The sequence below is a fragment of the Leucopleurus acutus genome (genome assembly GCF_964270905.1).
Source record: "Leucopleurus acutus genome assembly, chromosome: 2".
Classification (NCBI taxonomy): domain Eukaryota; kingdom Metazoa; phylum Chordata; class Mammalia; order Artiodactyla; family Delphinidae; genus Leucopleurus; species Leucopleurus acutus.
Window position 1 is genome coordinate 23,844,212 of NC_139143.1, and position 13,465 is coordinate 23,857,676.

Below are 13,465 nucleotides of genomic sequence, written 5' to 3' on the forward strand. Positions count from 1 at the left end.
GAATTTAGCAAAGTTGCAGAGCACAAGGTCAATATAAAACATTTCTATATATTAGCAATAAACATCCTGGAAAAAGAAATTAAAGCACACTACTATTTAAACAGCATTAAAATACACAGAATACTTAGAGATAAATTTAATAAGACATACAAGATCTCTCTCTACACTGAATCTACAAGATTTTGCTGAAATTAAAGAAGAAATGAATATCATGTTTATGGACCGAAAGACTCAATTTACTATGATGTCAATAATCCCCAGTTTGATCTACAGATCTGATGCAAGGCCAATCAGAATCCTAGCAAGCTTTTCGAGGGAGAAATTGACAAGTTTACCACAAAATTTGTAAGGAGATGACGACCTAGAAAGGTCAAAATACTATTGAAAAAGAACAAATTTAGAGGAATTACACTACAAGACTTCATGACTTACTCTAAGGTTACAATCATTAAGACAGTGGAGTAGCATAAATCAGTGGAACCAAATATCGAGACCATATACAGACCTATCATCAACTGATTTTGATAAGGAAGCCAAAGTCTTTTCAACAAATGGTGCTGGAACAAAATAATAGCCACATGGGGAAAAAAAAAACAAAAAACGTGTGCCTCACACCTAACACAAAAGTTAATTTAAGATAAATAAAATTAAATAATTTAAGATAAGCTAAAGCTACAAAACTCCCAGAAGTTCTGGAGCATATCCTTCAATGACCTTAAACAGTAAGCAAAGATTTCTTAGGAGACAGAAATTACTACCCCAAAAAGGAGAAAAAAAACCCACAGAAAAACAACAAATTGGACTTCATCAAAACGAAAAACTACTGCTCTTCAAAAAATGTCAGTAGGGCTTTCCTGGTGGCGTAGTGGTTAAGAATCTGCCTGCCAATGCAGGGGACACGGGTTCGAGCCCTGGTCTGCGAAGATTCCACATGCCGCAGAGCAACTAAGCCCGTGCGCCACAACTACTGAGCCTGCGCTCTAGAGCCCAAGAGCCTCAACTACTGAAGCCCGCGCGCCCAGAGCCTGGGCTACGCAACAAGAGAAGCCACTGCAATGAGAAGCCTGCGCACCGCAATGAAGAGTAGCCCCCGCTGGCCGCAACTACAGAAAGCCCATGCAGCAACAAAGACCCAATGCAGCCAAAAATAAATAAATAAATTTTTTAAAAAGTCAGTAAATAAACGAAAAGACAAACCTCGGAATGGGAGAAGGTATTTGCATTATTTATATCTAATAGAGGACACGCACCTAGAATATTGTAAGAACTCTTACAACTCAATAATAAAGACATGCAAATTAAAACCGTGATATCACTACACACTTATTGTAATGGCTAATATCAAAAAGAGTGACCATACCAAGTGCTGACAAGGGTGTGGAGGAACTCTCAAACAGTGCTGGTGGCAATGTAAAATGGTCCAACCGCTTTGGAAACCAGTTTGGCACCTTCTTTAAAAAGCTGAACGTACATCTAATGTATGATCTACCACTCCATTCCCAGCTACATACCCAAGAGAAACGAGAGCACATGTACGTACAGAGCTTGTACACAAGTGTTCGTAGCAGCTGTATTTGTAATGGTCCCAATCTGTCAACAACTTAAAAGTTACCAACTGGAGAATGGATAAACCAAGTGTGATATACTCAAGAGACTACTCCTCAGTAATAAAGAAAAGAACTGACGACACATGAGACAACCTGGATAAGTCTCACAGACATTATGCTGAGCGAAAGCAGCTTACGAGAGAAAAAGATACTATTCCTTTCTCCCTGAAACTCTACATCACACAAAATTAATCCAAAGGGATAGAAATCAGAACAGTGGTTACCTTGCTGAGGCGGAAGATGACTCGGAAAGGGCATAAGGGACCTTTCTGGGGGTGGCGGGTACAGAAATTTGATGGGGTGAATATTAGATGTGTGTATGCATTTGTCAAAACTCACTGAACTGTACACGTAAAGTTTGTGCATATAACTGTATGTACATTATTTTTAAAATTCCGGATGAAAGATTTCAAAATGCCAAAAACAGATACTTTATTCAAAATACCCAAAACAGGTACTTCTGGGCTTCCCTGGTGGCGCAGTGGTTGAGAGTCCGCCTGCCAATGCAGGGGACGCGGGTTCGTGCCCCGGTCCAGGAAGATCCCACGTGCCGCGGAGCGGCTGGGCCCATGAGCCATGGCCGCTGAGCCTGTGCGTCCGGAGCCTGTGCTCCGCAACGGGAGAGGCCACAACGGTGAGAGGCCCGCGTACCGCAAAAAAAACCAAAAAAAACCAGGTACTTCAAGTGAGAAAACAGATATGACAAGAACATTTAGTCAAAGATGAAGCTTCAATATGATGAAACAGAAAATAACCTATCTAGAAGAAAAATGTCAAACCAGGAAAAATATTTGCAAAACATGAGACCAAGAATTAGTATCTTTTGTACTTCACTAAGGAAAAGAAAAATACCCCAAGAGAAAAATGAGGAAAAGACACACACAACTATTAAAGTAACACAAATGACTGATCAACACATGACAAAATGTTCCATGTCACTAGAAGCAAAATGAAAAGGAATGAAAATACTTAGGGATGGTGTGGAAGTGGAGAAATGGGTACATCTCATACTGTTGGTACAAGTGGAACTGATACAACCTTTCTGAAAGGCAAGCTGGCACACACACAGAAGGCCTTCAAATCCTTTCTCTTTCAGCAGTATTTCCCCCCCTCTTGGAATTAAAGAAAAAACTGGACAGGTGCCCAGGATATACCAGAAATCTGCGGCAGCTCTATGTGTAATAGAGCCAAATGGTTTAAAGTCTAGTTTCAAAGCAAGAGAGTCTAGACTTGAATCTCAGCTCGAACATTTACCACCAGCATAACCTTGGGCCACTTACCTAACCTCTAGGTGTCTCAGCTCCTCAACTGGAAAAACTGGTAAAGGGCTGGGGCAAGGATTCAGTGACATTAATGTACGTCAAATACGTGAATGATGCGCAAAACGGAGCAAGACCTCAAGAAGTGAGTACCACGTACCTTTAACGATAACGACGGAAATCTGTAACTTAACGTGAAGAGTAAATATTAAGCTGTATAATGCAATAGGTAGGTATGGGGAAGTACAAATCAAGATCACCATGAAATACCACTTCAAATCATTAGGAAGAGTATTACTAAAAAGAAAAAATCCTGAAAAACCAACCTCCCCTCCCCTCCCGCCAAAATCCAGAAGATAAAAGTGTTGATACGGATGTGGAGAAATCAGAACCCCATGTACTGCTGGTGGGGATGTATAATCCCGCAGCTGCTGTGGCAAACAGTACTGCAGTTTACACAAAAAATTGCATACAGAATAACTATATGATCCAGCAATTCCACTTCTGGGTATAACCATAAGAGGACGGAAAGCAGGGTCTGGAACAGATATCTGTATACCAATGTTCACCAATCGGCAGAAACAACGCACGTGTCCATCAACGAATGAATGGATAAACAAAATCTAGTATAGCCATGTAACAGAATATTATTCAGCCTTAAAAAGGAAGGAAATTCTGACACACGCCACATGAATGAACCCTGAAGACATTAGGCGGAGTGAAATAAGTCAGGCACAAATGGACAAATATAGTATAAGCCAAACACAAAAGGACAAATACTGTATGATTCCACCCATATGAGGTACTTAGAAGTAGTCAAATTCATAGAGACAGAAATAAGAGTGGTTGTCAGAGACTGGGGGGAGGTAAATGAGGAATTAGTGCTTAATGGGTATGGAGTATTAGTTTGGGAAGATGGCAAAGTTTTGGAGATGAATGGTGGTGATGACTGCATAACAATGTGAATGCACTTAACACCACTGAAACGTACACTTAAAGATGGTTAAGATGGTAAATACTGTGTTATGTATGCTTTATCACAAGAAAAGGTGACTGAACGTTAAAAAAAGTTAATACCTAAGGTAGAATCCCACTTCTGCAGGAATGAAAACACACACGCATCAATATTTGAATAGAGGGCTTCCCTGGTGGCGCAGTGGTTGAGAGTCCGCCTGCCGATGCAGGGGACATGGGTTTGTGCCCCGGTCCGGGAAGATCCCACATGCCGCGGAGCGGCTGGGCCTGTGAGCCATGGCCGCTGAGCCTGTGCTCCGCAACGGGAGAGGCCACAACAGTGAGAGGCTCGCGTACCGCCAAAAAAAAAAAAAAAAAAAGAAAAAAAAATTTGAATAGAAAATAATTTTCTAATAAGACACCCGCAACATTAATGATAGTTCTTTCTGAATTACAGGATCTGGGACGATTTAACTTTTTGTTCTCATCAACAGCCTGGAGTCACAACAACAGGTTAAACTGGGTCAGTTCACAGCAAGGCAGAGAAATGAGAATTCAGTCTCAGGAGATCTTCAAAAGGGGACAAAAAAAAAAACTGTTTAAAATTTAAAGGCATCTCAGCAAGTCTGCGGATGCTGACAAACTGACCAAGGCTTATATGGAGAGGCAGAGGACCCAGAAGAGCCAATACAATATTGAAGAGGAATGAAGTCAGGGGACTGACACTGCCTGACTTCCAGACTTGCTATCAAGCTATATAATCAAGACAGTGTGGTACTGGTGAAATACACAAATTGATAAATATGCCAGAATGCAGCCCAGGAGTACACCCACACGGATACAATCAACTGATGTTTGAGGAGCAAAGGCAACACAGTGGAGAACAGCCTTTTCAACAAGTGGTGTGGGGACAACTGGGCATCCGCATGCAAAAAAATTTAATCTAGACAACAGATTAAACCTGTCGCAAATATTAACTCCAAATGGATCACAGGGGCTTCCCTGGTGGCGCAGTGGTTGAGAGTCTGCCTGCCAATGCAGGGGATACGGGTTCGAGCCCTGGTCTGGGAAGATCCCAAATGCTGCGGAGCAACTTAGGCCCGTGAGCCACAACTACTCAGCCTGCGCGTCTGGAGCTTGTGCTCCGCAACGAGAGGCCACGACAGTGAGAGGCCCGCGCACCGCGATCAAGAGTGGCCCCTGCTCGCTGCAACTAGAGAAAGCCCTCGCACAGAAAGGAAGACCCAACACAAATAAAGAAGCTTTCACTTAAAAACAAACATTGTTTTCAGAATAATACTGTGTATCACTGATTTGTCTAAATAGCACTCCCACACCCAGTATTTGGGGGAAAAAAAAAATGGATCACAGACTTAAATGTATTGATAGAACACAAAACTATAAAACTCCTAGAAGATAACACAGGAGAAAATCTAGATGACCCTGGGTATGGTGATGACTTTTTAGATACAATACCAGACCTAGTACCTGAAAGAAATAATTGAGAAGCTGGCCTTTATTAAATCAAAAATGTCTACTTTGTGGGGCTTCCCTGGTGGCGCAGTGGTTGAGAGTCCGCCTGCCGATGCAGGGGACACGGGTTCGTGCCCCGGTCCGGGAAGATCCCACATGCCGCGGAGCGGCTGGGCCCGTGAGCCATGGCCGCTGAGCCTGCCCATCCGGAGCCTGTGCTCCACAATGGGAGAGGCCACAACAGTGAGAGGCCCGCGTACCGCAAAAAAAAAAAAAAAAAAAATGTCTACTTTGTGAAAGACAGTGCCAAGAGAATAAAAAAGACAAGCCACAGACCGGGAGAAAATACTTGCAAAAGACACATCTGATCAAGGACTGTGGTCCAAACTATATGAGGAACTCAATAAAACGAACCTGATTAAAACTGGGAGAATATCTGATCAGACCCTTCACCAAAGAACATATACAGATGGCAGACAGACATGTGAGAAGATGCTCAACATCATATGGTACGAAGGAACCGCAAATTAAAATGAGATACCACTACGAACATTTTAGATTGCCAAAATCCAAAACATTGGTAAAAAATGCTGGTAAGAACGTGGAGTAACAGGAACTCTCATTCATTGCTGGTGGTAATGTAAATGGTTTGGCCACTTTAGAAGACAGCCTGCAGTCTAAACATACTCTTACCATACAATCCAGCAATTGTATTGGTATTTACCCACGTGGTATTTACCCACGTGGGTTGAAAACTTAGGTCCACCCAAAACCCTGCACATGGATGTTTATAGTAGTTTTATTCATAAATGCCAAAACTTGGAAGCACCCACGGTGTCCTTAAATAGGTGAATGGATAAACTGTGGTACCTCCCAACAATGGAATATTATTCAGTGCCCAAAAGAAGTAAGTTATTGAGCCGTGAAAAGATACGCAGGAACCTTAAATGCATTATTACTAAATGAAATAAGCCAATCTGAAAAGGTTGCATACTGTTTGATTCTAACTATGTGACATTCTAGAAAAGATGAAACTATGGAGATAGGAAAAATGTCAGTGGTTGGCAGAGGGAGGGATTAACAGGTGGAACACAGAGGAATTTTATAAGGGAGTGGAAATACTCTGTACGACGTTATAATGATTGATATATGTCATTATACATTTGCCCAAACCCATGTAAGATGTACACCACCATGAGTGATGACTAATATAAACTATGGACTTTGGGTGATGATGTATCAGTGTAGGTTCAGTGACTGTAACAAATGGACCATCTGCTGGGGGATGTTGACAGTGGCGGAGGTCATGCCTCTGTGGGTACATGGGAACTCTCTGTACTTTCTGCTTAATTTTGCTGTGAACCTAAAACTACTCTAAAAACAAGGTCTATTGAAGATAACAACCGCAACAAATGTAAAGGCTACATTTCAAGCACCTGGAGAAATATCCTGCGCCAAACAGAACACTGGGTCCCTGAGGCGCTGCTGAAATAACAGAGGGGTAAGTGAAGGACCTTTTCTTTGCTGCCACAGAAAAGCTCCCCCTCCCCCCAACAACCCAGGAAACTTTAGGGGTTGGGGCGACCCCCGCACCTCCCCGGTGTGCACGCACCCGTCACTCCTCCAGCCTCAGCCGTCTTCTTGACCTTCTGCTGGTCATCCCAGCGGAGCTCGGAGAACCCATCCACCTCGACGTCAGGGTGCCGTATGGAGTGGCCGACCTTCCAGAAGCAGGAGAAGTGGTACCAGTGCGGGACTTTTCCGTCGAACATGGGCGACTAGAAGGGCACAACCAGAAGAGGAGAAAGCGCAGTGAGCCTCAGGCCCGGCCCTCAGCACCTGGCATCCTAGCCCCCCCGTTTGCTTACCTGTAAACCAAGGGCAGCCTCCTCTCCACTCCCCGACGTCGCAGGGGAAGAGCTGCCAACATGGGCAATCAGCACCCACCCCTCAGCTATGAAAGCTGCCTGCCGAGCCCGCCCTGGGGACAGGGACCAGGACATCCCTCGGGACTGACCGCCGTCCTGGCTAAGAGTTCAGCGTACTGTTACCAAAGTCTCCGCCGTGCTTCAGTCACAGGCTCAGCCCAGAGCTCAGTGAGGGCACAGGAGACGCAAGTCCTGCGCCCCGCACGCCCACACGTGGAGAGGCGCCACCGCCAGGCCCAAAGGGCTCTGTGCACTTAGAACAATGCGGAACAAGTCCAAGCTCAGGCGCCAGGCCAAGCAAACGTGTCAGAGAAGCGTCACGCCGGCAGCGAGCCACGCAGATGTGCGTGGGATGAAGGACTTCTACGAGGGAGAGGGAGAGGGACCGGGGGGGGGGGTGTCACCTCACCCCCAGCAGCTGGGAGGTCCCTCCTGCCCCTCACCAGCCACCAGGGGACACCCTGCAGTTGTCTCTGGGGAACCAGCACCGTTATTTCACAGTTGCATGGGGGTGGGGGTCAGACAGGCAGCAAGTGACTCGGCCTCAACTTGAAACAGTGACCACGGTTCTTTCCACTACGCTGCTCGGCAGGAAGAGGTACTTAAAAATATACAAACGGTCTGACTGGAGCAAGAGAGGCCCCAAACATCTGCTTTGATAGAACATAAGTCTAAATGTCAAGCAGATGGCATAAAACAGCATTAAAAATAAATACCATGCAGAACTTTCAGGATGGAGTTGTGCGGACAGGGGAAGTACTCTGAAAAAGCAGTGACAAGATCTCCAACTGGCCCTCTCCTACCAGCTGAGCGGCCTCTCTCTGGATTTAATATACGGTATTAAATAAAGTGTAGGGTGAATAAGGCTGGGGCACAAGGACTCTTCAGCATCAAGCAGCTTGGGTTTACAGCAGCATCGGCTGTTCCCTGGGCCCAGAATGTGCCCCAGCCCTACCTGGGGCGAACAGCACTTCCTCAGGTCCCACGACACCCCTTCCCATGCCCCCCCAGAGTCAAGACCCATTTGCGTTATTATTTGATCAACGTCTGTGTCCTGCGTCGGGTGAGAAGCTCCCAGAGAGGCACGATGCCTGCCTTGCCAGCAACTGGCAACGCCAGCTCACGGCGGGCACACAGTGTCTGCGGAATGCCCCAAGTCTGGAAGGAAGGGGGAAGAAAGGTGGGATGGAGGAACTCCTGCCGTGGAAAAGACGCTCCCTCCAAACCTGAGACAGCCCTCCCCACCCCCAACCAGAGGACAAACGGCATTTCAGAGAGTAGACTTGTGCCCTGGCTCTCAAACTTTCCCCAAGGCAGCCGACACCTCGTTAAGCATCTGGACGTCTTGTTACAACGTCTGTGGTGGCCTCGACCTGGGTCTTCCTGCCCTGGGACCCCCGTCTAAGCCTGCTCTAAGAGCAAAGGGGGGCATGTGGCTCAGCGCCTTTGCCCCCGACTGGAGCTCATGGCCGTGGCATTTCTTCCTGGCTCTGCTGGGGCCCGACACTTACCCCTTAAACTTCGGTCTGGGTGCCATGCCCCCAACCACTGGCGCACTGCCAGACACCAGAGAGGAGGCCTGCACAAGGGTGTACTCACGGCACAGGCTTGGGGGACTGTTAGGTCTCCCGTCCTCCCCCAAAAGACGAAAGACCCCTTAACCAAGGCAAGGCTTTACTTTAGAACTTAGGACTGAGAATGATACAGCCGGAAGGGAATTGGACCAAGGGCACAAGACTACTGGCTCCGCTCGGCAAGCAGCCGAATCCTTCGCTGTATACTCAGCAAACATGAGCGCCTACCACGTACCAGGGTCCTTACCCAGCCACTCAGTCTGTTTCCAGAGAAACGGGCCATGAGAGGAGGCCATGCCACGGCCCACTACCCTGCAGAGAGCAGAAGGACCACTAGCACGTCACCACGCAGCACTGCGGGTCCTTCCAAGAACACCAACAAGTCAAAAGGCTGGAAGGCCCAGTTCATCCCCTCGAGGCTGCCCCAGAGCATGCCAGCTAAAGTATCAGGTATTTGATACTCAGAGAACAATCCTCCCATACAAAATGTAAAAGAAGGTATTTAAATCCAAGGGAAGTGGGGCGGGGGCGGGCGGGCAAGAATGGCTTCTTTCTTTCTGGCCTTCACCAGCTCAGCCTACAAGACCAATGTTACATTCTGAGTTAAAACCCCACCCCCAGTTACAGTTAGAGAAAACCACACTTAATTTTAATAATAATTTCCTTCACTACCAAGAAGGATCCAGAATGTTAGACTTTCTTACCGCCTGGACTCCGATAGAGAGAGCCAACCCACCTCTTCATTCCTCACCAGTGTCCTTGTCTCCACACACTGGCTGGACTGAGGTTTTCTGTCTTTCCCAATAGAACAGGGTCATCTTTGGCTGTCCGGTGAAGGCTATGGATGTCCCTTTCTCAGACTAACATTTTAAAATGCACAATAAAATACATACGCTCACAAACGAAATCAATTATATTGAAATAATTATCAAAACATTTAAAATGTTTACTGGGATACAGTAATCTACAAGCTTTAAAGTATTAAATAACGAGACATAGTACCCACTTTAATAACTACTGTGGTCTTGTAGCGATGAGTGTAAATGGTTATTTTAAGAAATCCCCAACAACTGTAAAGCGATGTGAAAATAACAGTAACTACTACTGATGACAAAAATCACAGGTACTGCTAATGCGCCTTTGCTTTGCAGGTTACATTCATAATTGTAGGAAGTAACGAATTGTAACTTAAGTCTAGTGAAAATAGAGATGCATATTTTTTCTCACGGAAACTCATGGACCTCTTGAGTTCTATCTGCCATCCCACAGACTCCAGGTTAAGAGCCCCTGCACTAACAGCAACTTCATAGGATCCGCGGCCCAAACATTAGGGTGAAAAGATGCTCTGCAGGAGATATAGCGCCTCAAATGGTAGGCCTTGCCCACTTCTGCATCCTCAACTTCCTGTCACTTCTGTGGTGAGCTCCCATCTTGGGCACATCATGCCTAGGGAACAGCTCCATCAGGTGGCACCCACCCCCGTAGAGCAATGTTTACCAGTCATCACCCCTTTAACCAAACTGGAAGCTCCCAGGCGTGGAGTCTCTCCTTGTGCCCCTAGTACCTAACACAGTGCCCCGAACCTAGCAGCTGCTCAGCGAGTGTTGACTGAACGAGTAAGTACTGTGTGCCAGGTACTGAGCTAGGTGGCCCTGAGGCTGATTCCAAGATGACAACCTCAGTCCCTGCCGTAGTATGAAATGAGACAGCCTAAGTACACTATGGTACCCACTCCCCTCCAGCCAGTAACTACTGCAAATCCAGCAGTACCATCCGGTCATTCATAAAACACATACTGCCTCACCGCCCGGAAGGATAATCAAGGTACCCTGACCGTGAGCACTAAGCTTGCATAAAGGCTTTCTGTTGGGAGTGGGGAAGACAGGGCAGGTGGGAACCCTGATTAGGCAGGCAGACAGGCGCTGCAGGAGGCAGGAACCTCCAGACACACTACCTCACTCCAACACCCCTCCCGCCATCGGGCAAGCCTCAGGGACCACCGGAGGGAAATCCCAAATCTGTCAAGAAGCCCAGGTGAGAAACCCCAGGAGCCACTCTTACTCAAACCAGAGAGCTGCAAAGGCATCAGGAGGACATGTCTGTGAACTTGGAAAGTTTGAGGAAAATGTTAAACCATAAATTAAGCCAAAAGTGAATGCATTGTACTGAAATGACACCAACTTGCATAGTTCTGCATAATTAAAAGAAATGAGAGTGGGTGTTGAAATGATAGCCAAAAATAGATTAAAAAAAAAAACAACCCTCACTTGCCAGTCGCCACCATCAATGTAGGACAAAAATCTTCCAGAATAAGGTTAGGTCAAAACCAGACTAGCTTCAAAAGGCCACGCGTACGTTTTCTTCCCAAGGCAAATGGCTATAAAACAAACCCAAAAATAAGGACAGAAGCGGCTGCTTATTTTTACAAAGTAAAAGGCACCACCAGCTCCTGACCGTATTTCCCGGGCTTTTGCTGCAAGATCAGCAAAACCTTCCAGAAGGGTCCACCCGGCGGGCCATACACGGGACGAGAGGAAGCAGCTGCGCCCGCAGGCCCCGCGCGGGCTCGAAAGGGCCGGCCCGGCCTGCAGCTCCCGACCAGCCCTCCCCCCACCCTCCCCGGACGCGCGGAAGCCCCAGCCTCGCACAAAGCGGCCTCTCCGCCCGTACCTGCACCATGATGGCCATCCGGAGCGAGTCCTTGGGGATGCTCTCGCTGCATTTCTTGCAAGAGGCGCGCCCGCTCTTGGCGTACTCGACCCGGTAGAGCTTGTCCGATGACTCCGCCATCCTCCTCTTCGAGCTGCTGCAGCTCCGGGAGCCCGACGCCGCTACCTGGAGACCCGCTGCTGCTACCAACGCCTCGCTCGCCGGTCCGCTCCCCGCTGGCGCACGAGCGTCTAGAGACGCAGCCGCCGCCGCCTCTGAGCAAGCCGCGTAGGCCACCCGCCGCTCTGGATAGATTACTGATGCCTGGCGGCGGGCACGCTCCGGCGTTCACGCTCACGTGGCGGGGCCGCCGGCGCGCGCGCCCCCTGCCGGCAGTGGGGTGGTGTTTCCCCGGCGCCTGAGGCTGCGGGAGCTCGACCCTGGCTGCGGGCCTAGGCCGGGCTTACCCCGCGCCTGTAGCTCTTTGAAGGACGAAGCGCCGCCACACCTTTAACCATTTGTCCCCAGGAAGGCTTACGTGCTCTCACAACTAATTCCAGCCTCTTCCCTTTTTAATACGTGTATCCTCTCTACCCTGAGGGCGGACAGGTCTGGAAGGCGCTGGGCTGGCTCGGGAATGTGGTTGATCTGCCAAAGAGAGGTCAACCTGGGCTGGCCCTCGGCGGACGTTCTAACTGCAGTCCGCAGACCGTTGGGACCCAATACTAACTGAAATCTAGCATCGCCTTCCTTATGAATTGTAATGCATGGATACAGATTCTGGGAGTCTTAGCAATACCTGTGACTTTGTCAGCAATAGCTAGCACAGGTGCTTTCCTATCACTTTACGATTGTTGGCGAGAACTCAGTATTAAGCTCATCACTACTTAAATTGCGGTAGTTAAGAGACCTGCTACTAGGTCTTGTTTTTTAATGTAGAACTGTGTTTTTATATAACTGGTTTCTTTTAAAATTCTATGCATTTAATTTTATTCGTTTAAAACCCTGTAACAGAGTGCGCTGTCTTTGAGACTCTTCAGTTCTATAGAGGACAAGAAAAATAAACAGGATGAATGAAACAAAACTTGTTAGAGAGGAGAAGAAAGCTAGTAGCTTTTGAGACATGGATGCTGAGTAAGCAAGAAGGTTGTGGGACATAGGCAAGAAGCTTAAGTAGTGACCTGTTAGATATGTTGAAGATAAATAGAGTTAAGTGGAATATATGATGGAACAAATAAAAGAATTTTGCTTGGAGAGAAACCAAAAGGCATCATCATTCGACGTCTGGGTTGACAACTATGTCCTCCCTAATGGTCACTCACTGGTGATAACGCTATGGTGCCATTCTGGCTCCCCTACGCTCTGCCCAAGAATTGCAGATAAAACCCACATCTGTTCAGCAGGCTGATTGGCAAGCTACGGTTGTGGCCAGGCATAGTTGCCCCTGTGTCTTTCTGATACGTGACTGTGAGTTGGCTCCAGATACTCTCTGTTGAGTAGCCTCAAGCATCCTCAGCTCTGGTCTTCATAACCCCACTGTCAGTGGGGTTGGATGATGAAGCAGAGAGAAAGAGAGACAGAAAATGAACATTGCATGACCCCAGGTTTAGATGGTGTGGTCCACCTCACCTCTAGCCTGTCCTGGGTATGTTATGCACCCCGTGTTGTTCCCTGCTGCAGGAAGTTTCAATCAGGTGTTTCAGATGGATTTAATAAGCCCCACAATTCAAGCATCTTAATTTGGTCTGTGGGGCTTTCTGTTTTGTGACTTAGATAACTTGCCTGATAGTGTATCTAGAAGCTACCATTGCATTTGAGGTCCACAGACTTCATTGGATCGACAAATGGGTCCTGGGTGCACACACAAAGGTTAAGAATTCCTGCCCTACGTATATCCAGACAAAACTATAATTCAAAAAGATACATACATCCCTATGTTCGTAGCAGCACTATTTACAATAGTCAAGATATGGAAACAACCTAAATGTCCATCAACAGATGAATGGATAAAGAAAATGTGT

The 13,465-nt window shown here is 47.1% G+C and overlaps 1 protein-coding gene across 1 annotated transcript in view; it reads right to left on the reverse strand.

Moving 5' to 3' along the window:
* PARP1 (poly(ADP-ribose) polymerase 1) overlaps positions 1-11,740 on the reverse strand; it is a 42,506-nt gene extending 30,766 nt beyond the window's left edge. Inside the window, exons 1-2 of the mRNA XM_082833808.1 lie at positions 11,466-11,740; positions 6,906-7,071 (exon numbers count right to left, since the gene is read on the reverse strand). Of these exons, the coding sequence (XP_082689934.1) occupies positions 6,906-7,071; positions 11,466-11,585 (286 nt within the window). The 5' untranslated portion in view covers positions 11,586-11,740. The remainder of the gene's footprint in view (positions 1-6,905; positions 7,072-11,465) is intronic.
* Between the last annotated feature and the right edge of the window lie 1,725 nt (positions 11,741-13,465).